This window comes from Anneissia japonica, unplaced genomic scaffold, assembly GCF_011630105.1.
Source record: "Anneissia japonica isolate Jap-2015-1 unplaced genomic scaffold, ASM1163010v1 scaffold16662_len1167910_cov178, whole genome shotgun sequence".
NCBI classification, from domain to species: Eukaryota; Metazoa; Echinodermata; class Crinoidea; order Comatulida; family Comatulidae; genus Anneissia; species Anneissia japonica.
Window position 1 is genome coordinate 531,684 of NW_022732216.1, and position 27,233 is coordinate 558,916.

At 35.0% G+C, this 27,233-nt stretch overlaps 2 protein-coding genes across 7 annotated transcripts in view; both read right to left on the minus strand.

Annotated features, from left to right (window-relative positions):
• Positions 1 to 290: 290 nt before the first annotated feature.
• Positions 291 to 16,171, minus strand: LOC117115617 (5-oxoprolinase-like). Its single transcript, XM_033259483.1, has 24 exons — positions 16,049 to 16,171; positions 15,474 to 15,653; positions 13,896 to 14,087; positions 13,152 to 13,283; positions 12,484 to 12,590; positions 11,565 to 11,680; positions 11,133 to 11,265; positions 10,740 to 10,852; positions 10,414 to 10,502; positions 9,948 to 10,065; positions 9,126 to 9,268; positions 8,785 to 9,017; positions 7,574 to 7,876; positions 7,132 to 7,270; positions 6,719 to 6,895; positions 6,112 to 6,249; positions 5,799 to 5,909; positions 5,331 to 5,432; positions 4,748 to 4,922; positions 4,508 to 4,617; positions 3,958 to 4,179; positions 2,966 to 3,107; positions 2,235 to 2,512; positions 291 to 1,278 (listed from the first exon to the last, which is right to left on the minus strand). Exons 2-24 carry the CDS (start codon positions 15,633 to 15,635, stop codon positions 1,108 to 1,110), a joined length of 3,606 nt encoding a protein of 1,201 aa, XP_033115374.1. The 5' UTR covers positions 15,636 to 15,653; positions 16,049 to 16,171; the 3' UTR covers positions 291 to 1,107.
• A 3,289-nt stretch (positions 16,172 to 19,460) lies between these two features.
• Positions 19,461 to 27,233, minus strand: part of LOC117115636 (tyrosine-protein phosphatase non-receptor type 1-like) — a 29,039-nt gene continuing 21,266 nt past the window's right edge. For 2 of the 6 annotated variants that reach the window (XM_033259507.1, XM_033259510.1), the window contains 2 exons: positions 27,001 to 27,111; positions 19,461 to 22,968 (listed from right to left, as the gene is read on the minus strand). In XM_033259507.1, coding sequence (XP_033115398.1) covers positions 22,938 to 22,968; positions 27,001 to 27,111 — 142 coding nt within the window. In that variant the 3' untranslated portion in view covers positions 19,461 to 22,937. Of the gene's footprint in view, positions 27,112 to 27,233 lie in introns of all 6 variants that reach the window. The other 4 variants (XM_033259506.1, XM_033259509.1, XM_033259505.1 and 1 more) reach the window with 2 other exon arrangements.

Sequence of the window (27,233 nt, forward strand, 5' to 3'; positions counted from 1 at the left end):
CAGTAATAATAGTAGTAGTTATAATAATAATAACATTAATATTAATATCATTAATAATAACAATAATAATGAGGTTTTAGTAAGATAACTGTTGTATTTTTTTAATTTATTTTTTTATGTGCAGTTTAGTCTGTATACTGTACCTGCATATTTTCTCAGTGCTTGTGTAGATGTGTGCTTCACCTTAATTTTGATATTTTTGTAATTAAGTTGAATGCCGTTGTGTGCCCCCTTTTCAAAGAAGTATGTTTGCAAAGTAAATAAAAATACAAACAATAAACAATACTTTGTTTAAATGATACTTTGCACTTTGAGGTATAATTTACTTCAACACCACATACAATATGAAAACAATTCAGATAACCCAATCACCCGTGCCCCTGCACAAGCTCTTTGACCTCTCCCACTAATAGAATAACATTCAATTAGATGAACTACAGTACTCTATTTGTAAATTCTAGTACTGCAAGTTGTACTAAATGTTGTATTTTACTACCTATATAGTTCTTTTTTATTTGCAATAAAATTACATCTAGTATATACACCAATCTGTTTTGTTTCTGCATCCACTATTTAATTACCACTTATTGATTGATTGACTTTATTTTAAAATAAATCCATAGGTAATACACAAGGTAATATTTAATATTATTTTTTACTAGGGCTTCAATACTCATAAATTATTTTGTTATTACTTTATCATTTTGTACTTTTCAAAAACTTCAAACATGGCACCGAAAAATTACACAGTGAATAACATAACTATATCTAATTATATATTTATTTATATTTCCAATAAAGACTATACAGTATTTCCCTGTAGCACAAAATTAATTAGTGAATTACTGTATGTTCTCTCTTCAACCTTACACTAAAATTCAAAATAGACATAATATACTTTATGTGTATACTGTATATAATAAAATGTATATGATGACTACATTATTTATTACCTATTAGCATTATACAGGTGGAAATAAAGCAAGAAAAAATAACAATAAATATAAATCGGAATAGGAACACTATGATTAACAACTAAAAAAAGAACCTATATTAATGGAATTATTCCAATACAATGTTTTTGCACGTTTTTAACCAATTTGCATTTTAAGCTTGTTCTTGAGCTGCTTTGAAAGCATGAAGACTTCCATGGCCATGGAAACCGCCCTCGCCTGGATTATTGGTCCTCCTCCTTTTCCTGGGCCCTCCCATCTCCATATCCTCATAATCTTTTGACCCATAACCGCCGCCTCCGGGTGTTAACGTCTGCAAGCAGTCCTTAAAACAAAAAAAATCAGGAGTAAATTAATTGGCTGTGGTTGGGTACTACAGTATAATGAAACTGTAACAGAAACAGCTGTGACATGTTGACGATGCCCTTAAGAAAATATTGTCTACTTAATCTTTAATCAGAGCAAAGAGATGACAGAGTGATGAAAGCCCCAGGGGAAGAGGTCAACAACCTTAATGCTGTGTATATAAACAAACATAGCTTTCAAACACAGTAGCTATGGAGTTTGTTTAACAATTCAGCCAGTTGAGTTTGCAAGTACTGTACACTGATATCTTGTTAGCTTTCAATCTCAACAAGACATTTATGTTGTCACTAATGAACTGTATTTGTCGCTCGATTACTTGGTGTCAAATTTCCATGCTGTATTGCACTTTGATGTTTAAAGTTGTCTGCCACTCTGGCAATAGAGGGCGACATAACAATTACTATTTTTCAAACTTTAAGCCCGTTTTCCACTAGGCGAATTTATTCGCGCAAAACGAAAGCATGGGTTCGCATCCTGAGCTCTGATTGGTTACGCATTTTTTTGCTTCGCAAAAAGTAGAAACAGTTTGAACTACTGATTTCACTGAAGCGATGAACTCGGGTAGAAATGCGAATGTGCATGAACTGAGGCTTTTGATTCGCGCGAATAAATTCACCTAGTGGAAAACAGGCTTTATTAATTTTTGAGCTCTGTCCACACTATCAATTATGTGACAAATTTGTGTGATGTACCCATATATGGGCATGATGATGTCATTATACCCAAATATGGGCATTTGTCATTTATCTGTCAAATGAAATTTGACAGTAAGGAAAAAGCTTTAGAATAAAATCAATGTGATCATAGACCAGCACCATTGCCAATCATATATGAAGGAGATCAGGATGTTTGATTTTTATTTTGCACAAATGAATGCTTCTTAAAACTTATGGTTCAAAAATTCCAATCACTTACCCCAGCAACTACTTGAATTGAATTCTTCCCACCAAGATTGACGACCCTTCCATCATGGTAACAGAACAGATTCATCCCACGTTTTCCAGGATCCCCTCCATCCATTCCATATGGTTGGAAGCTCCTCCTCTCCGTCAAGATCGACACGGTTAATGGCTTTCTGAACAGCACTTCTCTGATGACACCGTCACCACCAACCCACTTGCCGTTTCCACCGGAACCGGAATTTAATTGGAACCTTTGCAGTATAACAGGATATCTGAACAAATACAGAATAACTACAAGTTACTCAAGTAAATGCTAAATTCATACTGGGAATTTTCAATATCATGATGCTAAACTAAAAAGGACAACTTTGTGTTGCAAACTCAGACAACTCCAAAGATAGGGTCCTTCTGTTGGTGATTGAGCAGTACACTGGAGACAATCCCCTACTCTTTTCCAAAGAGTGTACTGCATTTTTTAGCGTCCCCCTGGGCCATATTTCCCACAGGACAAATGGCTTAAATCAGAAAGACGATATGCAATTGAAACTTGCATTTCAGCTCACAAGGACAGCAGCGATGGGAATTGAACTGGGGGACCAAGAGATCAAGTTCAAACTACAGATCTCCACGAATCAGCACACACATAGTGGCTACCACCTGTTTGGCCGACTAAGATAAGCTGCTCTCGTCAATAAATTAAGAGGTGAAATAATTATTCCAGATTTGAATGCTGAAGAATTGTACCAAGTACCTGATTGAGAGGTATATCATGGCCCACCATACACCGCAGACAGTAGATGATAGCCGAGGTAGTGATGGCACGTGGCGCATTCTTATTGCCATGTACTTCAGGACCTGTGCCGGCAAAATCAAACACAGCTGTCCCCTGGAAGAGTTGGAATATAAAAACAAATACTGTGATAGACCTCCCACTACAGAACATATTTACTATAGTCAATCAATGTTAGACATCGGTTAATAATAATAATTATTATATGGCAAAGTATGCTTACACAGAAAGTTCAACTGCTTCTTATTATTACACACTATGCTGATGAATCATCTCTATGTATATTATTACTGCCCTTATTGGACATACATGAGGTTTGCCATTTAACCCAAGTACCAGTGTACTGCCGCCAATTGTTAAACTGTGGGGGGGGGGGGGGTGCCCTCAGAACATTTACTAATCCATGCAAAGAGTGAACAAGAAAACTCACACTTGGCAGAGACAATAAAAATTACTGTCCCATTGCTGGTGACGAGCTTACTCGTCCCCTAATATTTTCAAGCCAATTTATTGGACACACCATTCTGATGATATATGAATAGATAAAATTTCAAAAAAGTATGTTTTATACATGTATACTTGTTTTGGTACACGGGACAGAACCTAAAAAAAAAAGGTCTGGCAGTCGCGTGTTTAAGTCCAGAGTAGCCGTAATATTTTTACTCATAACTTGGGCAATTAAGTCGACTCCAGTAAATGATCCATCATTTTAAAGCTTTCAATGTGGAGAATAAGAATCTATCAAAAAGTCAATTTTCATTTTTTGGTCACTGATGCAGATTTTGGGATGGCAAACCTCATATAAACAAGTGTGTACATTTCTCGCCAATTTTTTTGGAAAATGCAACTCTTTGAAAAATTTACCCTCGGCAGGTTCACTGAGAATTTTGAGACTGTTCTGGAGCTATTCAAAACCAATGATGCTACATATCGACATCATTTTTACCTGATCAATATTAATATCAACAGTTAACTTCAATGGAGTGCCATCATCCATGTGATCGATGGCTGATAGTCTGGTCTGGCCAGTATGCTGCTGGGTCTGTCGCCCTATCTGTCGCATCATGTCTGAGATAGCCACCTCAGCAGTGTTCTGTATATGTTTCATGTATGCCTGAACCACAGGAAGACTATACTCATCAATGAGTTTTTCGATCAGAATGACACCCTAGGGGGAAAAAGGTAAAGGTTAGTCAGAAACTAAAAGAGAATATTTCAATCATTGCTCAATATTTTAACAGGTGATATGTGTGCGAATGTCTGTAAGTGTTTGTGCAGAGGCAGCATAGAGGCACTGTAGCTTGTTTATTGTTGATGGTGCAGAGCCTGAAGTGCTAAAATAAGCAAGAATGTGATGGATTAAATTATTATTAAACGCCTTTGTCATTATTATTATAACAATTTTTTAGTTTGATTTAACAACGTTACTGTACAAGTACCAGACTTCTACCAGTAATAGGAGTATGACAGTACATTTAAATCATGCAAATACAAACCCTTTGATTGGCTGCCACCTGTGCTCTTAAATCAGCCAGGTTGTCATGAAGATTCCTTGTACCACTGTTGCCAGGAATTTTGCCAGGTGCCATAAATGCTTCAGTAACAGCTACATAGAAAGAAATCAAGTTGACGTTATCGACTACATCAGAATTTGAAATATGCATTTAAATTTTCACATACTTCTTATATGCAATTATACTAATTATTTAATTTTTTGATACACTATTTTCCTTTACCTTCTTCTTGAAATATTCCGTTTTTGACAAGTTTAAAGGACCAAAAGACAGCACCTTCCTCATCAATGCTTTTGGAGAATGGAGGCATTGACCCTGGCGTTTTCCCCCCAATATCAGCATGATGACCTCTACTGGCTACAAAGAAAACTGGTTTCTTCTGTCCCTTGTGAAAAACCTGTGACATGAATTAGGTAGGTTACATATACATGATAAAATAAAGAGATAATAGAATTTTTTTCAATGTTACTTTTTTATTTTACAATTATAAATACAATGCTTATATATTACACTAGTGCAGTATTATTATAATCATTATTGAGCCTGCCACTAATGCTTGCTAGTAGTATTTGGGAATGATGCGGAGATTCTGGCTCCTCTGCTTGTGTTGTGTTTTGGTCTTTTTTTTTTCTATGATTAGTTTAGGATTGTCACAGTTGAAAATGTATTTCTTTTATATTACTCCCCTCCAAAGATTTCTATATAATTTCAAGTCTGTCAGATATGTTTTTTATTACTAGTATCACTGTGCTTGTTATCACAACTGAATAATGTATCATTAAAAGCAAAGACGACACTTGCTTACTGGTGTGATGACGGTTAAATCTGGAAGATGACTGCCGCCAGCACACGGATGATTGCTAAGGATCATGTCACCATCATTGATGTCACCATCAAGAGCTCTCATCTAAAAAGAACACCAAAACCATATTAAACCATATTAAAACCATATTACTTGCTCATTCTACAGTACAATAAAATCTTCCAATTATGAACCTCCCAATTACGAACTAGATTTGGGGTTATGACATCATTACGAACAACATTTATTTAACTAATTTAACTACAAAAACACTTAAAATAAGTATTTAAAAGTATTCAAAATTAATATACAATGTTACATCAGCTAAGAAAGAAAACATTTAAACCAATAAATTGACATAAAAGTTTGTCAAAAGCAAAAAATATCAATTGTTTTCAGCCGAAATATATTCAATTTTGAGCACAATAATGTGGACAAGTCTCTGTATTAAATGTACGTATGACACGTTACCTGGTATTGCACAGTTTCCTGCATTGCACCCAGGTGCACTGGTATATGAGGAGCATTGGCAACGAGACCGCCATCATCCCCAAACACAGCACAAGAAAAGTCTAAGCGTTCCTATAAAAAAATGTATCAGTTATTAAATGAATCATTAGTCCTATTCATTTTAATATTATATTTATCATCATCCAATTGCTGTCACCCTCATATAAGATAAAATAATAATAATAATTATTATTATTATTACTACTTTAGTGAATTATTACTAATTTAGTGACCACCATCATCCCTCAATTTTGTCACTGATTTGATCAAATACCTTAATGTTGGTTGATATTGATGTTCTTTGAAGAATCCTGCCCATCTGTTCAGCCGTACTCATGAATCGATGCGAGAAGATGGACAACTGAATCATGTCTAGTTCAGTACCGACTGTCTTAATTTCACCAGAGCCAATCTGTAAAAAGAATTTACCATATTAATGGACCTCTCCTGAATGTCAATCAAACTTAACTACTGACCAATCAAAACATGTTGATAACCATAAAATGTCCCACTAACACCCAAATGTACATACAGTACATGTACAGTTTAGTACCATTATCGTCTGTTGTGTCTAAATGGTCTAATACTGCACAACAACTAAGACACAGCTAGGAATGCGGAAGTAAACACACATGGCTAGCACGCTACTGGTCCAGTGAAAAACGAAGTGAAAGTCATTATATTTCCTTAATTATTCTAACAATGTACTGATATTTAATTGTGCCTGCGAAAATTTGATTATCTTTGTTGTTAAGAGTTTTTGACACTAGTAGGTTTCGAACCCAAGACATCTGAGGGCATCCGTCTTGCACTGTGTCCGTAGGCTTTGAAATAAGCATAATTATAATACAGAAGACTGAAAGAACGCAAGTAAAATAAACCTGTATTTTGACATCGCCAGCAGATGTGATTGACGCCTGGCAGTTGGGTTCTACTAGTATAGTACTGTTCTTCTCTATCAAGATGGCAGGCCCTGCAATTGTTTGTCCGTAGCTTAGTTTCTCCAGTAGAAACACTCCTGTATTCTGATAACCCTTCTCAAAGTAACACCTTGTAACCTAGAAAAAAAAAATTAACATTTGTATATTTAATTTCATACTACTATGAAGACTTAATTTCATACTACTATTACAGACTCTACTAAAGTGGTAAGAGGAATGGAAATTTTGTCTGGAGGAGGGAGGGGGAGGTACTGGCTTTCCAATCCAGCAGATTGAAAGCCCTGGCACGAACAAAAGTTTTTCAAATCCCAATGAGTGACTCCTGCCATAAATTTATATATTTTTAATCTCACCTTTTCTGGTTTTGGTGGTTCAGAACTCGGTGTCAAATGCGTGTTATCCTGAGCTAGAGTTTTGCCGATGCCCCTTACACGGATGTCATCAATAATGATTTCTCGACCAGGTATTGTAAATCCGAATTCTCTCTGATATCTTAATATAAAACAAAAATTGTAACATCCTTGCATTAGTTACCGTAATTATTTACTATCAAACACACAAAATTAGTGATGTTTAAATTTAATTATTTGAAAAAACTTGATAATTATTAAAGATGTATATTCTGTCTTCTGTGAAAAATAAACTTCAATTTTAAATTTGTAAATTTAAGTGTTATGACCATTCAGTTGGAAAATTAGAACAAAAAATAATATTTACAAACTAAATATATATATATATATTTTCATATTCATTTGAGTAGCAGTGAACTGAAAATTGATGAAAAAATGTATCTACCTATCTGTGAATGCCTTTTGAAAGTCACCATATTTAGGACTCTTATCTGAACTAGGAATAGGTGAACACATGAGGGCGCAATCTGTCTTCTGATACCGCATGTGCAAGAAAGGTTCAGTGTGTATCTGGTCTCTTTCAAAGCCTTGTTCTTGTAGAGCTCTGATACAGTCTTGTGTCAGTTTGTCCAGTTTGGTGCCTATCTGATCGAAGCTGCCCTCATCATAAGGGAATGCGCATGGCTCCTGACTCTCGTAAACTACATCCGCAAGGGCCATCCCATATGCAGACAGAATTCCTGAGTATCTGATAGTAAACAAAAAAATAACTAATAATTAATCAAAATAAAAATAGTTTTAAATAGCCTATATTTTTAAGCAGATTTAAGATTCAATTGTGTGATACAAGCGCTTTGTAACCGCGAGGAAAAGGCGCTATATAAATGACCATTATTATTATTAACTCAACTCAACTCAACTTTATTGCAAACACGAATAGATAACAAATGATTTCAGTACCATAAAAAATTCTAATAATAACCCTGGGTTACTATAATTCTTTTACTGATTTTTAGGGTGGGTTACTATTAGAGTATGGGTTACTATTAGAGTAGTGGGTTACTATTACTAAGCCTAATGTAGGCACTTGAAAATATTAAGCCCATACCCACTCACAGCTTTTATCATCAGCAATTCATAGAAATAAATTATTACAGTACAAGTACAGAACCTTTGTTGATTTAATTTTATTTATAAATTTAAGAAAGAATCATCAGCGGCGCAATCACATTGTGAAAAATGCCTATTTTATGGAATAAATCGTGTTAAAGCGACACAAATGTTGATTTGAATGTCATTTTGTCTATAGTTTGGTGACTCTAACAATAACCTCATGGGTTACTATTATAGTAGTGGGTTATTATTATAGATTAACTTCTAGGGTGGGTCACTATTAGAAGGGAATTACTAATAGAGTAATGGGTTATTATTAGAAGTTGTATGGTAAATATAATACATCAAATATTATAGCTGAACCATGTAGCATAATTCTATTTTCATTTTGATTAATTTTGAATAAAATAAAAGGCAGTGCATTATATCAGAGGTTTATCCAAAAAATTTCTACTAGACAGGCTAGTGCCTACTAGAACATAGGTCTAATATATGAGACTTGCTGTTCAATACAGATTTCTGCCAACCAGATGACGTACTCACTTATGTATGAAAACAGTGGCCATTCCAAGTGAACGTGCTATTGCACAAGCATGTTGACCGCCTGCTCCTCCGAAACAAGCCAGCATGTGACGTGAAGTATCGTGACCTTTGGCCTGGGTCAGATTGCGAATTGGACGACACATTGTTTCATTCGCAACATCTATAAAACCCATAGCAACCTCTTCCACTGTCATCTGTTTACCGCCATCACTACCAGCTCTAAAACTGTTAATCTAAAAAAGGAAAATTTTTTGGTAAGATTGAGTGATAAGATTTGGTAGTACAATAAGATAGGTTTAAAATGGCAGAAAAATGTGTACGTAAACAACAACATTCATTACCTCCTGAGTTAGTTTTTGAAAACATTGTAGACAAGATTTTTTATCCAATTCTTCGTTTTCATTCGGGCCAAATATTTTAGGGAATAGTTCGGGGAGAAGTCGGCCAAGAATGAGGTTTGCATCGGTGACACATAGCGGACCACCTATAAAAACAAAGACACAAGTCCAATTAGATAGAAAAATAGGTGAAAATTAAACAAACTCTATCTATATGAATGATAACAAAATAATAATACAGTAATAATACAAACTGCAAGTATTGGAGGCGGATTTTCGAATAAATGATAATTGGGTTCAGAAATATCTTAAAATCTATGTCAATTTTCTTGTCAACTTTCCTCTGTTTTATTTCATCATTAAATACCTGTTCTTTCAATACATTTTTATTCCCGTTAAATTGTGGAAGAGTGTGGAACACTGGTATGGTGTTGGGCTTTCAATTGAAGTTTTGCGGGTTTGACGATGTTCCTTTAGTAGTAGGAAGCTTTTGACACAACACATTTAATGACTTCCTGAAGTATGCAAGAATGTTGAGTTCTCGTTGACGCCTGGATTCTAGGACTTAATTTGGCCCTAATATACGTTATGAAGACACAGAGGGCGCTCACGAATGAGTGAATACTTTCGAGCGTTACGTTGTTGTGCAAATCAACAGCTCCCTAGTGAGGCCCTTTACTTATATTTGTCTCGCTTTACCCAAGAGTATAAATGAGTAGCTAATGAAATTTTCCAGGAAAAGAAAAACCCCTTGAGCATTTCCTGGATATAAGTCCAATATTAAATTAATTACCGTAATTATAATAGCACAGAGAGGGGACTTACCCTTCCTGTAGCAAGTAGGTCCTGGATGTGCTCCGGCTGAATCTGGACCAACCACAAACATTCCAGATCGAAAGAACAGTTGAGAACCGCCACCTGCAGCTACTGTGTTGATATCCAGCTGGGGGAAACAAATTTATGTAAAAAATTCTGGAGATAAATTATTAATTTTTTGTATAAAAATGATCCCACTACTTAAATTGTAACACCCCTTACCCCAAAGTTGTAGCACCATTAAGCAGTCCAGAAACAATGTACCAAGGATATGCTACATAATATTCAAGAACATCCAAACATATTGATAATAATATTAATAACTATAATATTAATGAAATATTAACCATGATAATAATAATAAAAATATAAGTAAGCATAATATAATAATGGGCTTTTTTCTTTTTTTTTTATAGCATATGTATGTCAATAAAAAAATAAAAGCATATTGTCAACTCTTGAAGCATAAACGTACTTGGGGAGCTTGGATGCTGATGCCGGCTGTTGTTGTCTCAAATACATGTTCATACTCTCCAGCATATCGACTTACATCAGTTGACGTTCCTGCAAAAAAATTACAAAGTAGGATCATGGGTCAAACTGCTAACAGCCAATATAAACAAATGTAGTGTGGTTCAAGTGTTTAAAAGATTTATATAGATATACTACTAGTATTACTACTTACTTTCTAGACTTTGGTCGAGCAAGCTCAAACTAGTAATATAGATATAAAAAATGTTGATTATATTTAAATGTTGATTTTTTTTAACTTTACAATTATGTATTTGGATTGATCCATACCTCCCATATCAAAACCAATCACAGGCAGATTAGTCTCTTTGCTGTATGTTGTTAAGGCATAACCTACGACCCCTCCAGCAGGTCCTGAAAGTATAGCCCTTGCTCCATTGAAGCTGGGGAAAATAAAATCAGAATTCCTTTAAACTTTAAATGAAAAACATTAAATAAGTTTGTCATAGTTTTTTTTATTCCCGTTGTCGTTATTATCACAGGTCTCCCTCCAATTAAAGACCTGTTGGGGGGGGGGGGCGGTATTTCCATGGTTTTTAGTAGCATTGGTAGAGAAAAGTAGTACTGTAGTCTTTAATTAGAAATGGTCTTCAATTAGAGGTGGTCTTTAATTAGAGGGAGACCTGTATTAGTCCCCTATCATCATGAAACCTGATGCCTTACGTATCCATAGATGTAAGCCCGCCATCAGACTGCATAAAAAGAACTCTGACCCCCTCAAGATTAGACTTGAATCCAGCGGCAAAACTCTGAAGATATTCCTTAATACAGGGTGTAAGATATGCATCAGCACATGCTGTTGAAAAAGTTATGGACACAGTCAAGCCTAGGCATACATATTAGGATAAATAAGCATTAGGAAAATTCTTGGATAACTTTTAGAAACAGGCCATGAAATAGATTTTAGAACTAACCAAAATTTACTACCAATGTCGAGCTAAAAATGAAAAAAATTCAATATCTCTATTGCTTACTTTCTATAATAATTAAGTTATTAGAATTCAATTAGTGTTCGATTGAAAATAAAATTTTATAAAGTGATTATTAATAATTTAGGACAAGAAATGACAATTCAAATTTACTTTAGAACACTACCTGTGTATCCTCTTGGTACCATTCTCACCATCGGCATCACCTGACTGGACGTGGACACGTGTGTGAACCCTACTTCTTTAGCAATGTGCGCAACTTTCTGTTCATGGCCGTCAAAACTGTAAAGAATTAAATCATAGCTATGTTGATAATAGGTTCAATAGACGTAAGCAAGCAAAGAAAATAAAAATGGACCTGCCAATAAAACTGACCAATCAGAGTTTGGGTTATAACGTCTGAAATAGGCGCTTGACCCACAAACAATTTATACTCTATCGTATTGTGAGACCTTGGCAACAATATCCGAAGGACTGGGTTCAGCAGAATAGTCAATACACATAAAACGATAGAAAAAAAAGATCACAATAACGATTATGATAATGATGACAGACAATGACAATGTTGATGACAATAGTGATGAAATGAAGAAGACAATGGTGATTGATAGTGACAATATTGACAGGGTTGTAGCTTATAGAAAATTAAGGGTGAGTGAAAGATTTTTTAAGGGTGGACGGGTGATAACATTGGTAAACTCTAAATAATATGAGGGATTTTTAGCATGGAGAAGTATGTTAATAAGGGTTGGTAGAAGGCCATGTAATTAGCCTTAGACTGGGCGGAAAAATTCAAAGCTGGGTGGCGTATCCAACCTCCACCCACCATAGCTACATCCCTCTATTGATAGTGATGTGTTGTAGATGCTATTGATGATGATGAAATTATTGCTAACATTTCTTTTATATATAACTTTTGACAGGCATCATTAAGAAGTATCTAAAATCACATGTTGTCTGTTATCCAATCAGAAAGTATCCTTTTAACAAACTGGCAGGATAAATATGGTCTGACACATAAAATGTGATTACTGCAATGCTATTGTACAGTATATCATGAGTACCAAGTAAGTATCTGGTCTTACATGTATGAATGGATCAAAACTACAGCTAAGCTTCGGATGCCTTTGGCGAACACTTTGCCCAAATCTGATCGTAGTTTAGCCTCATCTATCTCTTTCTGGATTTCTACCTGAAAAGAGTATAAATAAAATACTAACATAAGGAATATGGCAAGATAAAATGTTGGATGGTGTTCAAATATGTTCTTTAAATGGAATTACTTAATAGGCACACCTATTTTTTATTATTATGCATTTATAAATATTTATATTTAATTTATTTAAAAAGGGACCTACTGTTGAAAGCTTTGCTTGTCATGGTTTTATTCTTTTCCAACAATTTGTAATTTGTTATTTGTAATGAAAAAAAAAAAAAACATAAGAAAAGATGTGGGATACACTGATTGGTTGATTGATTGATTGATTTGCAAGTTTACGTAAACATGAGACAAATGTCTCGGTGTGATCAAATTGTGTATTTCTATTTCAATCTCATTTGTTTTGTATCTCTTTTTGATAGATTAAAATAAAAGGAAATGATTAATATATTTTCAGTTAATCAAAACGTCTATGTAAATTTTGAACTTGTTTTTGTTCAACAAAAAACAAAGTTTAAATCAAATCTTGACCTTACATGGTCAGAGACATTTACTGGATAATTCTCTAAAGATGTAATGAAATGATATTCATACCCTTTCACCAGTTATTCCTTCAATAGTTTGTAAATTTTCTGGCTTTGGAAGTTGACAGCGATTTTGCTGAAGGTAAACACGTTCATTAACCTCCACGACATCCTCATAAATCATCTCTGGAGTTACAATTTCCTTTAATTAAAAAGAAAATAGATAATAGCTTTAAACTTAAGTATAGTGAGTACTGTTGGAATTACAACTTCTACTCATCTAATTGAAAACACTGTGGCCATGCCATTTTGAGTGTTTTGACTTGGATAAATCAATAAACATTATAATAAATTGAAAAGCAAGTTTAAGGGTAAATATACTATCTACTGTATTAAAATTAATAAAAGGTGGAGCCCCGTATTAGTCAGTAGGATGAAATACAAATAAAATTAGTACAGTACCACCTTGTTAATAGAATTATTATTCATAACACGTAACTCAGGAAAATGACAAGGCTGGAGGTTGAGTCAATTCCATGACGATATTCACACTCCAGAGGGCTCTGGTCTATTGTAATCACTGAGATTTGTAGTTCATTCTTTTGCCAAAAGACTTTCATTGTACCTTATCGCATACATCTTCAATAGGCATAAAAACCATAAAAAAAATCACAGCATCAGCAACTATATCCCATATTTCAGGTTCTAAGAAAACTTGTCATCCCTACATCACACAGACACAAAAGATGCTAGTGTCTGCATAGGGCTACAAAAAAAAATCAAAACCCAGAAAAAGTGTTTCGCTTCGACTTACAAGATCAAATATATTAGGACGTGCTTGATTTCCTATGTAAAGCAAGTCTTTGAATCCCTTTGTAATAGCAAGGGCTGTTCGTTCTCCTTTACGTTCAAGTAGAGCATTGGTTGCGACTGTTGTTCCCATACGAATCCATTCAATTAGAGATGTATCGAGGGGTTCTGCAGGAGGATGTGGCTTTCCAGTTTCCTGTTACCAAGAGGAAAAAATTACAGTCTAATGAGAGGAAAAATGTGCATGTTTTGTTTAAATATTTAAAAAAAACCATTTTCTTATTTTTATAAATTCAATGACTTCTCTACTAAAAATGAGCAAACTAATTCCAAAATTGAATTTTACAACAATTAATATTTTGTCATTTTTATGAGACAATATGTCATTATGTCTAACAGGGGTTTGAAACTCCTGCTGTCAAGGAAAGGATAGGATAGGAGTATTTTTGGTGTGAATCGCACCAAGAATAACCTACTAATTCCGAAGACATGTTTCCAGTGGGGTCTTTCTGGTGGTGAATTAAGCAGCACACTCGGGAGACAATCCCCTGCTCTTTTCTGAAGAGTGTACTGCATTCTTTAACATGCACATGGGCTATAATGCACACGGGACCAATGGCTTAAATGTCTCATCTGAAAGATGGTGCGCTATCGTAACTTGCTTTCAGCCCTCCAGCTGAAATACAAAAAGAGCAGCGATGGTAATTGAACCGGGGACCAAGAGATCTTTATGGCTCAGCATGCATACAGTGGCTGCCATCAGTTTAGCTGACTGAGCTCGCTGCTCTCATAAACATTTGCCGTTGCGCAATTAAGGGCAATTTATCTACATTTTCCTTTTCAAACTAGAATAAACAAAGTTTTGATGAATTTAGTGGTCTGTGGAAAATTAACAGTTTGCTCTCGCCAATGAATACTGTAGATTAATTGGGATAAAGAGAAATGATGACTCTCTTGTGTGAGAAAAATCTGGTGTAGAACAATAGCTAAACAGATAGTAAGTTAGTAAATCACACACTTTAAAGATAGAATGGCTACATATGTAACATAAAAATTATGATACGCATATTAAATCCCACTTCCCGGCAAAATTTTGGTTAAGAAAAATCTTATATATGTTATAAAGATTTATAATATAATACAAAATTGCTAGTTTAACTGAATTTAAATATTTCTAAACATGAAAAAATTTTAAAATAAGACTGAAATTTGATTTAACAAACAAACATATCTCAAGCCTACTCCATTGACCGCTGTGTGCGAGATGCGAAGTACAAAAACTAATCTCAATGGAGAAGGCACACTTTAATGACTGTACAAAGTACAGTACATAAAACTGCGAGCATTCCCGCGAATGCGATCTACAACCTCTAAATTTGTCTAGTATTGACGAATTCATTGAGAAAATGGTAATCTCATATGAGAAATAGTCTGTATTTCTCTTCTTTTTTTTTTATTCTTTTGCGTAAAACTAAAAATTATGCCAATATTTTTTCTTGATTTTTAATAATTAGAGTAATGCATATGCATGCAAAATTCTTTTTTTAGTGAAATTTTGCCAGGAATGGGACTCTAAACTTACCTGCTCAAGGATGCGACGAATTCCTTCCCTTGGTGCATCAGGGTAATTTGTAGGATCAACTGACAGCAGTTTCATTACCCGTGTCTTGCCGTCTGGACAACGTGCCCAGACATCAGTAAATGTACCTCCACGATCAATTGCAAATTGAAATTTCCCTACCATTTTGTTTGCACCTGGACACTGAAATTAAAGATCAGTTAGAGCATGCAATAACATTTGATAGGAAATGGCTTCAATCTATATTTTATTATTAAATTATTAATTAGTATATGTGTGTGTCATGATACTTCAGACGTAGGCCTAGTAGTTTTATAACCTACTACACTGGGCCTACTACAGAATATAGGCCTAGAATGTACACAGCACCTGAGCTGGCCAACAAACTGCAGAGTACTTCCTCATCCTAGCCTTGCCATGCTTAGAGGCCCAGGGCCTCTCTACTGGGCCTAGGCGGCGGTGTAGGTTAGCGTCGGTTAATAAATTTATAATTATTCTAAGTTGTTTCATGATGTTTGGATGACGCTGTATTTATTTTAATTATATTAAATGTAACATTCAGAATTTGTAATGTTTACCTGATAGTTGAGCTGGAATAGTTTATTATTATTAATCTCCTAACACACATTTTCTGAGATGTAAACCTCGGACATGCTTGACGACCCCTGGAAAACTGCTCATTCATTATTCAAACGAAATACAGTACGTAATAACTTGACACGTGTTTTTATCGTCATTTGAGCGGAAAAAAGACCCAGTTCAGCGAAACACCAACCTGAGCGAATCAACTAGTGCGATTTTAGAGTGTGGTGGTGCATGGATTTTAACTCCATGGGTGGTGAAAGTCTAATTACGGTTCACCTCCGTTCATTTTTGTAGATATTGAGGACATTATTAAGCAAAAGATCACATTTAATATAATTTGATTTATTGAAATATCCTACAACCAATACAAATTTAAAGAAATATTAAACAAATTAATGGAAACTTGAGGCTACTTAGTATTGTAGGCCTAGCTCACTATGAGAGGGGGAAGGGGCGTGATTTTTTTTACAGTCTTGTTCTAATCCAGCGTTCCTAATTTCCATTTTTTTTCTTACATTTTCCCAATTTTTCCCTCAAATATTAGATAAAGGTCAGTGTCAACCTTTATTATCTCATGTTTGTTGGAGGCGACGCCAAAGACTTCAGCTGATAACATAAAATATCAGTTTGCTGCCCTCTGTTCTTCTATGCGTACTTTGTACTTTAAATTTATGTGAAATAAATAAAAAAAATATTAAACAAATTAATGGAAACTTGAGGCTACTTAGTATTGTAGGTCTAGCTCACTATGGGGGAGAAGTGGCGTGATTTTTTTTTACAGTCTTGTTCTAATCCAGCGTTCCTAATTTCCATTTTTTTTCTTACGTTTTCCCAATTTTTTTCCTCAAATATTAGATAAAGGTCAGTGTCAACCTTTATTATCTCATGTTTGTTGGAGGCGACGCCAAAGACTTTAGCTGATAACATAAAATATCAGTTTGCTGCCCTCTGTTCTTCTATGCGTACTTTGTACTTTAAATTTATGTGAAACAAAAAACAAAACAAAACAATAAAATATCATTGATAATTATATTGATAATAAAATCACAGGTGTTCCTCATTACTGCATTTTGCATGAGAGATGAAAAGATAACAGATGGAAAAACCAATGACACCACAAACAATCTGTTTATTAATTATCCTGTCAGTGAGTGTTTTGTATTAGGTCTATTTAAATATATCTCGGAGTTGGAGGGGCACACCATCTTGTGCAGCCTTTGCTCCAGCTTAGCAAAACGAGTGTTTTTGGGACATGAGTGCATGTTCCTGACTCTGTTGTTATTTGTTAGTTGTTAGATCTATACTCAGTACTGTAATTGAATATAAAAGATAAATCCTATTAAAACACTCAGTGCATGCCATATATTAAATTGCATCTCACATGCCCTTATTTTAGTTTCCATGACCAACTCCCTGAAATTAAATTGCTCATTATCAGCGCTGTCCCAACAGCAGTGGTACGTCCCAATTCTCGGAAATCAGTTCGGTCCTCGGACTCTCATAGCAAATATTGTTGATTACTAACCCATTCTCCTGCAAACTTCAGATAATTTTACAACCCCAAAATTGTCTTTAAGTCAGCTGGCCATATGAGCAACGCTGTGAAAATATGGCTAAGTTGTAGCAAAATTTGGAAATTAAATTTATTGGTACAAATATTCAGATATTTACCTCCGCCAAAGAGGTTATTTATTCATGGCTGTCTATCTGTCGGGCTGTCTTTCTGTCTGTCTGTCTGTTTAAGCCTGGTTTCCATAGCATTGCTACACATTCGCTACAGCGTTTTCACTGCAATCCTTGCACTGCGTAAATGTGCCCGATGCACCTACAAAAAAGATGTGCCTGAATACGACGGGCAATTCTATTATTTCATTGAGGGTATGCTGCAGTATCGCCCATTATAGACAACCTGCGTATTGTTGGCACTGCATTCAGGCACATGGCAGAGGTATGCACTCATATGGCTCAAATGACTGCTCTAGATGAGTATGTAATCAGTCTTTAAAATGAGGGGTGGACAGTTTAAGCCTTAGCTATTGGGGAGTAAAGTACAGCACTCTCTCTGAATTATATATTACGCTATCAATTAATAGTGACATTTTTCTTTTATCTCCAAGCTCTCAAGTTTCATAGCTAATTACTCAATACATGGTCTGTGGCTGTTTTTTCCACGACATACCTCATATGGTTTGAAGGTTTGCATGGCGAAGTAATAGTATATATTAATGCTTGTGGTACACCACGTAGATAACTGCCTCATATGATTACCACGAACAGCAAAATACATGATAATAAAGCTCAATAAGCCAGATCTCCTTGAAGTGGCTTCCAGGAAATCTGCCAAAGATGGAAATTCAATATTATAGTGAAACTTTTGGCAAGCCTGTGGGGAGAGGTGTGGGGTCTGTCTCTTATAAAGGAAACTAAAGGTCAAAATATCATTTCGTGAAACTATACAGCCTGTCTCTTATACACATCTAATAGTGTACTTATGAGCAGTGTTCAATGATGCGGGATTTTCAGGTAAAGGTTGTAGATGGGCACATACATAAACACATATGAGGCCTGTTGTGGCAAAATTGCTAAGTTGTAGCAAAATTCACGTCTTTAAAATGAGGGGTCACTTATTCTTTGAAATTGAACATTTCAAGCCTTAGTTAATGGGAAGTGAAAGTACAGCACTCTTAAGAGTCAAGATAAAACAAACTTTTGATTAATTGTCTTTCAAAGATATTTGTGCATACAGTTTAATAGCATTTCTACAAAAATAATGTTAAATAAACAATTTGTTGACATTTCCAGACATGATCATACATTAAACTGTAGATTTATAGTGAAAATAAAAACCAATTTTAGAGCATTTTTTAAGGTCCCATATTTAATAGCTCATTTACTCAATACTGGCCTGTGCGAAAACTTTAAACCATTCTGCCAAGACGTGCCTCATATGGCTGCGGGACAGCACATGTGCTTATGAGAAGAGTTGTAACTGATCTCTAAAAGCATCTTAGCTCAGTCGGCTAAACTGGTGATAGCCACTGTTTGTGTGCACTGAAATGTAGAGACCTCTAGGTCCCCGGTTCAATTCCCATCGCTGCCTCTCCTTGTGTTTCAGCTAGAGGGCTAAAATGCAAGTTACGATAGCGCACCGTCTTTCGGATGAGACATTAAATCTGTTGGTCTCGTGTGCATTCCCGAAGAACGTTACACTATTCGGAAAAGAGTAGGGGATTGTCTCCCAGTGCACTGCTCAATCACCACCAGAAGGACCCCACTGGAGATAAGTCTTCATCAGCCTTTCGTTGGTTATAATTGGTGTTTACACCATCAATTATTTAGTTTGATTGACATTCCGGAAGTTCCGTTAAATTAGAGTAGACACAAAAAAATGTAGTGCAGAAGATGTGAAAAACAAAATCACTTTATTACAACGATAATCTGTTACATAATGAATCGACGCAAGAGGAGTATGATAAATATAAACAGATCTTAATGCATTTAAAAAAGATATACAGAATTTGAGCAGAATTATTATACTGATGCAATGGTTAACAAACACAAAAGCATATCATGATTCTTGAGCCTGTTTCTGATTATCAGCATTTTCTTCTCTTTCTTTAATATTGGAAAGGTAAGAGACAATATCATCAATCATTTAGTATTGGTTGGTATGATTGGCTATTACAGTACTGTATAAACTAAATTTTTAGGTCAATTTGCAAAGTACAACAATAGCATGTGCTCTGGCAGCAGCAAAGTGTGTGCCAGACAGGCTTAGGCCCATCCAAAAATTTTAGTACAACAATTTTAGTAGGTGGGGCAACCCTCCTGTAGGCCCTATCAATAATTTGCCAAAAAGTGTGTTTGAATATTGATTTTAACGAAACAACAGGCCGAATTTGGGCAGGGCATTTATCATTTTATGATTGGCGGGAAAAAAAACAAAAAAAACTGGTATGCTTACCGGGCCCGCCCATTAAACTTTCATACACGCGACAACATTCATGATTTGTTCTGCAGTCTGCATACTCAATGAAAGACGACTAGTTAGTTTGTTCAGAAAATTTTTGTTTGATGAATTCTAGAAGAAGAAAATGATTCCATGCTGGGCGACACATTGCTCTTCTGCTCATGTCATGTCAATAAGTAAGATTTTATTAAAATCGGCCTTTAAAGTAAGTGGAGATAGAAAACTTACATCAATCTTTCTCACTTTCAATTCACTACATTCCCTTATTTCACAGATATTTTTTTTTCACAGAGCATTGTTTTATAAACCAAGCTAAATACTTTGAAGATACTTAAATTCTTTTACAATATTTGTACAAAATCTGTCATAGAATAAACACTAATACTTAAATTTTTCAAACTCTTACTGGATATCTTTACTGTCCTCTGCAAAATCTAGGACAAGAACTTTAATTATGTCGTGTATGAAATTTGAAAGGTTAATGCTTAGCCTCGATTGAACATATCATCAGAAAAAAAACCCCAAAACACAGGCAATTGACCACTTTTTATACTCCAGTCAAAACAGTGCATATGAACACATCAGCATTTAGAAACACAGATTTTCCAAAAAACAGGAATTCACATGGAAAAACTCAGTTTAAACATTTCCTGGGTTATGTTTTACAAAAGTCTGGATTTTTAAATGCAGAAAATTTAAAGAGTTTTAAGTAAACCATTGGAAACTGCTTATCGTATATTTTGCTTGATCTGTTACTGAAAGCTGGCAACTTTGGCAATTTTAAGTTTTTTTTTTAAGCTTTTTCTTTATCATTTGTTTGGTGGTATCTTTAATGCATTCTAAATTTTGTGATGTTTTCTTATACTGTAGTTTGGTATTTTACAAGATCAATTTGATTACTAAATACTTAGGCCTACTGTGACTGCATTGGACATGTTAAAATTAATGTATACATTATATACTGCATCACTAATATTACTAACTAAAGTTTACTATCTTTATAATGGTTGTTTCCCTGAGATCTATGGGTTTTTGCCATGATTAAAAAAAAAACTGTTAAAATAAACATGGATACCCTTTATATATGGCAAATCATTTGCTTTTATATAAAAAAAAATGTTTGCCCTTTGTGGGGAGGGGGGAGGTGGAGGGGTTAGTGCTGTTTCTCACACCCTTTGGATCCGTAACATCAATTTTTTGGGTCTCTACTTGGTAAATTTTTTTTTTTTTTTTAAGAGAACCTAATGATGTGGGTTGTGAGTTGGGTGGCCTTGTACAACACACCAATATCTGGGCTTACTTATTACTCAGTAGTTAGTCTGTTTCTGGTATGTATTTTAACATCTAAACGCCAAATTAGACAGTGTTGTATAATGCAGCCCAATGCAGTTTCTTGTTGAGGCGGGTCTGTGTTAATTAAACGCAGACGATAGGTCTGCATCAGAAACAGTATATTAAATATTATATGTTTAATATCCTTTCGACGACGTAAAGACTGCTACGACGATATACCATGTAGGGCTGCGTCGTATGACGTTGTCTGAGAAGGCCTTAACACTGCAGCGCAGGACACCCTGGCATTCACAGACAGACAAACACATGTTTTCATCAGAAAATAGAATATGAATTTTAAAACGAATGCACATTAGTATTTGACTTCCAAGAACTGAAAAACTGCTAATAAAGGAAACTAAAGGTCAAAATATCATTTCGTGAAACTATACAGCAGACAATATTAAGATAAGCATTCAAGGAATTTGTATATAGTACCAGTAATATACAGATACTCTTGCATTGATTTTTTTTTTCATTTACAAAATGAGGTGCATTTAATGCATCTTAAATGTTTCACCTTTAAAATAAGCACATCTTCAATAATTTCTATTTATGAATTTTTGCTTGCATCACATTGTATATGGATCCACAATTTCTTTTGATTATCATATCTGACACAACTGTTAATTTTGTGTATTTGGCACAACCTTAATATCAAACCGTTCACAGCCTAATTTTCTTCTCATATACAACATTCCTCTATAATTAATAACTGTACATACAAGGGTGGTGCGAGGATTTGCCCAACGGAGGGTCTGACGTCCCTGAGGAAAAGAAGTGGGCATGGTCAGATATCGCCCAAAATCTCTCGAAAGTGTTTTGGGGGACAAATCCCCCGAAAAATATGACAATTTAGGGGTTTCAAAGGTTTATTTAATCGATTTTAGAGTCTTTAAATACATATACATTTTATTTCTCCCCGACGAATGTGGCCCCCCGCCCCCGCTGGTGCCACCCCTGTGTACATAAGAGCTCATTGACTTTACTTTCATTAATTGTCTAAAATATATATGGGGTCCAGTAATGTCATGACATGCATGCTACAGACATTACTGGTGGAAAGACCAGTGGCGTAACAGCATAGGCTGGTGTTGGTCTGGGGGAGGGGATAAAATGGCCTGAGGTGCAAAAACTTTGGAACTAAATCCCTATTCCAATGACAACTTAGTCATTGTTGGTTAGTATTTTAACCCACTTAGTGGAACTAATTTGCCATCATGGAGTGGTGCGTGTGAACCCCAAACACTTGTGCTAAGGCTTCTTTGGGTCCTACTTAGTACTAACCTGGGGACTGGGTAGACCCTAGTAGGGGAAGGAACAAAGTGGTTTTACAGGTTTTATGGGATTTTAATAGGTATTTATACATTCTGCATGTTCAAAGGCTCTGCACAGCCAGTGTGGGGCAAAAATGATGAATATACAAGGGGTCTATAAAAGTCGGGGCCCAGGCTTTATTTCCAAGAGCTCATAGCTATTACGCCACTGGGAAAACTGATACATTTACTTGTGCAGGATAGTACAGTAGTTTGAAGTCAAAGACTTGTACATACATTAGTTTAGTCGCTCATCTGTTAGTATTACTTCTTTCCTAAAGGCCCTCTGCTTTTTCTGTGTGGATACAAAAAAATAAACAGAAAAAGTAAAACTAAAGCTAGTGGAATTATGTAAGGGATAGGGTGACATGTTTTGGGGGATTTTTTTTTTCTGTCAATTTAATTACTGTTCTCTAATTGACACACATTAAATATATAAATCTGAAGACAATAAAAATTAAAAAAAATCAGCAGGGAAAATTATTTTCAACTCGTGCCAAACATTTCAAACTGCTTGACTGTTATCGGTTGCATATCAAGTTCGCAACACCGTGGTTGAAGATTCGAGGCCTAGCTGTGAATTTCACTTTTGTCCTTGGATGAGGAACCATGGTTGTCTCTCTCCAACTGGGGGTATAAGTGAGTGCCAGGTAGGCCCGCACACCAATGCACTGATTATATTGGAACGATATGCAATTCTTCCCCAGGGATCTCAGATCCGAGTATAAGTTTAATTCAATTAGTGTATTATGTGCAGCCAAACAGTTTTCGCAAACATTTTCATAAACTCATAATATTGACATGCCCCATAGAACAGAATCTCCATTCTGAGTGACGAGAACAATCTATTTTGCATAGCATCAATACAATACATACTATGCATGGCTGAATTTAATGGTAATGGCAAAATTAGTCTTGCAATTATCTTGAGATTGTTTACTGTACACACATCATCACACCTCATAAACCTGTCAAAATGCCAGCTAGCTATTGGATTAGACAAGTCACATGATCTGGGTATCTCACGTATATAAAACAATATGAATGATTTATTTGCTAAATATGAAACACATTCACTTGCTCACCTAATTTCGTTCTTAGTCTCTGTTTTGTTAGATTTTCGAAAACATAAACCTTTTATAGGTCAAGACATTATTAATATTATTCTTATTTATGATCACGAAGGTACTGTATAAAAAAGATTCATGTTACTATAATATCCTAATTATGTCAAGTGATAAAAAAAAAATTGTTTATTAGAATTTGAATACAAAAATACGTACTTTACAATTTTAATAAGGATGAAAGAAAAAAGGTTTTTAAAAACCTATAAAAATCTTGAAAATTAACCAAAAATAATGTTTTCATAAGAATATATATACATTTCCAAATTACTGAATTAAAATGATTAGTTATTTATCACATCAAATATTGAAGGTATATTTTTAATTGAAGTCAATTATTATGAATATCTTATGGAAAAAAAAAAAATATAAATTTCACAACAGTTCTTCATATAATTTTATTAAATTGTTTTGAAGCCCAACCAGCGGAAAAAAATTACTGGAACTCTGTAGCCGGGGCCACCATAATAGGCCCAGGGGCACTTGCTCTACCAGACCCCCTTTTGGCACTACTGTGATACAAAAAGAAAGTGAATTCACAATTGACAAATGTGACCTTGTTGAAGGTTTAAGTTGAAAGTATTTTTTTCCCTTTGTTTTTATCATTTGCTGCAAAGCGCATTGGTTAAGATTACATGTCTAGTTGAAAAGGCAGGTAACATGGGGGGGGTGGGGTAAGAACTCAGGCTTATTCATCATGAGTGATCTGTCTCTAAATTGGTTTCTCCTGATCTACCTTTCCAGATCGTCATCTTTTAATAGGGCCTAGGAGGTGTAATTATTAAGCTTTGATTATACTCGGATTTATTGGAGATATAAATAGTAACCCTAGGGAGAGGGCATATGGGAATATATGTATAGTACTACTCTGTATGTATTTTGAAGCCAATTTATATGATTGGTTAAACATGGATAATGAGAATCAAGGCAAATGTTTCAGTTCATTTCATACTCAATCATGCATGGATTCCCAGGCCACCCTATTATTCTCAGAAAAAGATTTATAAATAAACATCATTTGTCTGTATAAGTATCAAATCCCACATTTTATGACAAGATCATTAATAATTTTTGAGAAATGACTGTTTGAAATGATTAAGATTCTCAAAAAAAAAAGTAATGTTTCTGCTGATTTACAGACATTTTATTCTGCTTCCTTTGATAATTTAAGAATCTCTGCAATGTAATTATTAACATATAGGAATGGTAGCTATCTATGTTAATTGATGGGAAATATTATTGTTTTTTACATTCTATAGAAAGCTATTAACTAAATACTTACATATACAAAAGTAAGAAATTCAGATATAATTTTGTTTTATTGTTCAAGTTTTATTAGGTCAACAATGATGGTGTATCTTCAATTGTGAGATGCCTCATGGTTACCAACAGCAACACTTAAAGCATGTGGACCCAATGACCAGGGAAAAGAACTGTGGTTTATAACCTCAAGGAAGAGGCGCATTATAAATGCCTATACTCTGAAAAATAGGAACTATTGACAAAAAAAAGAAAATTTTTATCCTGCGATTATGAGACCGCCAGATGAAAATATTCTTTTCTTCAGAAGTAAAGCATTTATCAGTCCAATTAATTAATAAAAGGTTTGTCATCTAAGACAAGCCCATATTTTTTGTTATTCTTTCACAAGTGTGAGCTTAACATGGAGATAGTCACTTTGACAAAAAGGAGGTCAAGTCTGAACCAGTGGCGGCGCCAGCGGGGGTACAGGAAGGGGCTTAAGTCCCCACTGGACAGGTCAAGTCCCCCGCTGGACAGTCAGACCATAAAACATATAAAAATAGGCCCACACCAAGCCAACGCATGTCAGTCACAGTCGGAGAGTGCCATTTCCGGCCATCAAGAGGTTGCTATTCTTAAAAAAATCTCATCCACTTTCCCCAGCTTGAGCCTACGAGCTCAAGTCCCCCCTTGTCGGACAACTGAGCTCCATGAAAATATATTCTAGTGCCGCCACTAGTCTGAACTGGGCTTTAGTTTAAACATGTTTGAAATGTTGTATTATTTTCCAGTTTATGAAAAGAAGAATAAGAAAGAGAAAAACAAATTATACATCCTCACCTAAATTTTTGTCCACACTAACAATTTTTGTGTGCCAAAAATATGCGAATTACCATATATGGGTATGATGATGTCATATCACACAAGTATATGTATAAATCACATGTACTTGTCACAGAAAACTTTGTTAGTATTAACAGGGCTTTAGCCATATAAGAAAGAAAATACTACAAGCACCACCAAATGGAAAAATTACTTTGAAGATGAATATAACCATCAATATACCAGCCAAAAATTACAGATTTCTGCATGGATTATACAAAATGTGGTAGATCCACACGCTAAACACTTTGATGAAATACGATATTCTTTTGAGGTAGGAAAAAACATATCATGAACTCAATATTCTTGAAGGAAAACATCATCAGTCTACCCTCAACTTAGATGCCACTTTTCCGTCAAGTAATTGTGGACCTATTTAACTCGGCCCATTATATTTCAATTTCTGACTATAAAAATAGCCAGACAGTATCTAGATAAAAGCCAGATAGCGGTCTATAAATTTCAACACAGTTGATAGTTTCTAGTTAATACAAAAGTAATATAGATAATATTCTGATAATCTACAGATGATAGCCAGATAATCTGTAGATATTTGCTAGATAATTTTTAAGATAATAGACAGATAACCTCATGTAATAGCCAGATAATCTGATGACAATAGCAAGATCGGTTCGTCCTAAGGGGAGGCCAGTAACCAGTGTGGATTGTTGGGGGGGGGGGGGGGGTTGGCTGAACCCCAATTTTTGACCAATTTACTACTGTAGTAGTATTTTATCATAAATTTGGCCTATAGGAAACCCCCCTTTTCCATGAACCTGGTTACGTGCCTACTAAAAGGCTGTCAATCTACCTGCAGTCTTAACATTTCATAACTCATATTACCCACTAACAAATGGACCATACAACCTGCTACAAATGTTAGTAACTGCCACAAAATTTAAATTTTGTTATCCTCGCAGCAATAGAGAGCATTAGTTGTACAGCCCATTTTTGCACATGGAATGCGGTTGTTGTTTAAATAGTTTAATACCAATTGTCAATAATACCATTTGTATACAATGAAAGCACCGACTAAAATGCCTACCCCGACCCCGACCCCAACGTACTTAAGTAATGACCTTTTTTTCTTTCCAGCCTCACTCTTGCGTTGTTTTTCCTTCATCCTTTCTACTTTTTCTTTCATTGCTTGATTTTTTTCATCTCGGAGTCTTTTTCTTAAGACTGAAGCACTGAAAAGAGAATTATGAATTCTAGATTAGAATCAATGTTTATGGAAAATATTTAGGATTAAAGATTAGGATAAAAGATTAGAATTAAAGATTAGGGTTAAAAATTAGGATCAATTATCAGG

What these genes read in the sequence shown, in the direction of transcription:
- LOC117115617 (XM_033259483.1), bottom strand. Translation starts at nt 15,635, where the DNA reads ATGGTAGGGAAATTTCAATTTGCAATTGATCGTGGAGGTACATTTACT. An exon ending in GTCCTAATATATTTGATCTT is followed by an intron (nt 13,284 to 13,895) that starts GTAAGTCGAAGC and finishes TTTTAATTAAAG; the next exon opens with GAAATTGTAACTCCAGAGAT. An exon ending in GCCACTGTTTTCATACATAA is followed by an intron (nt 7,877 to 8,784) that starts GTGAGTACGTCA and finishes GTTTACTATCAG; the next exon opens with ATACTCAGGAATTCTGTCTG.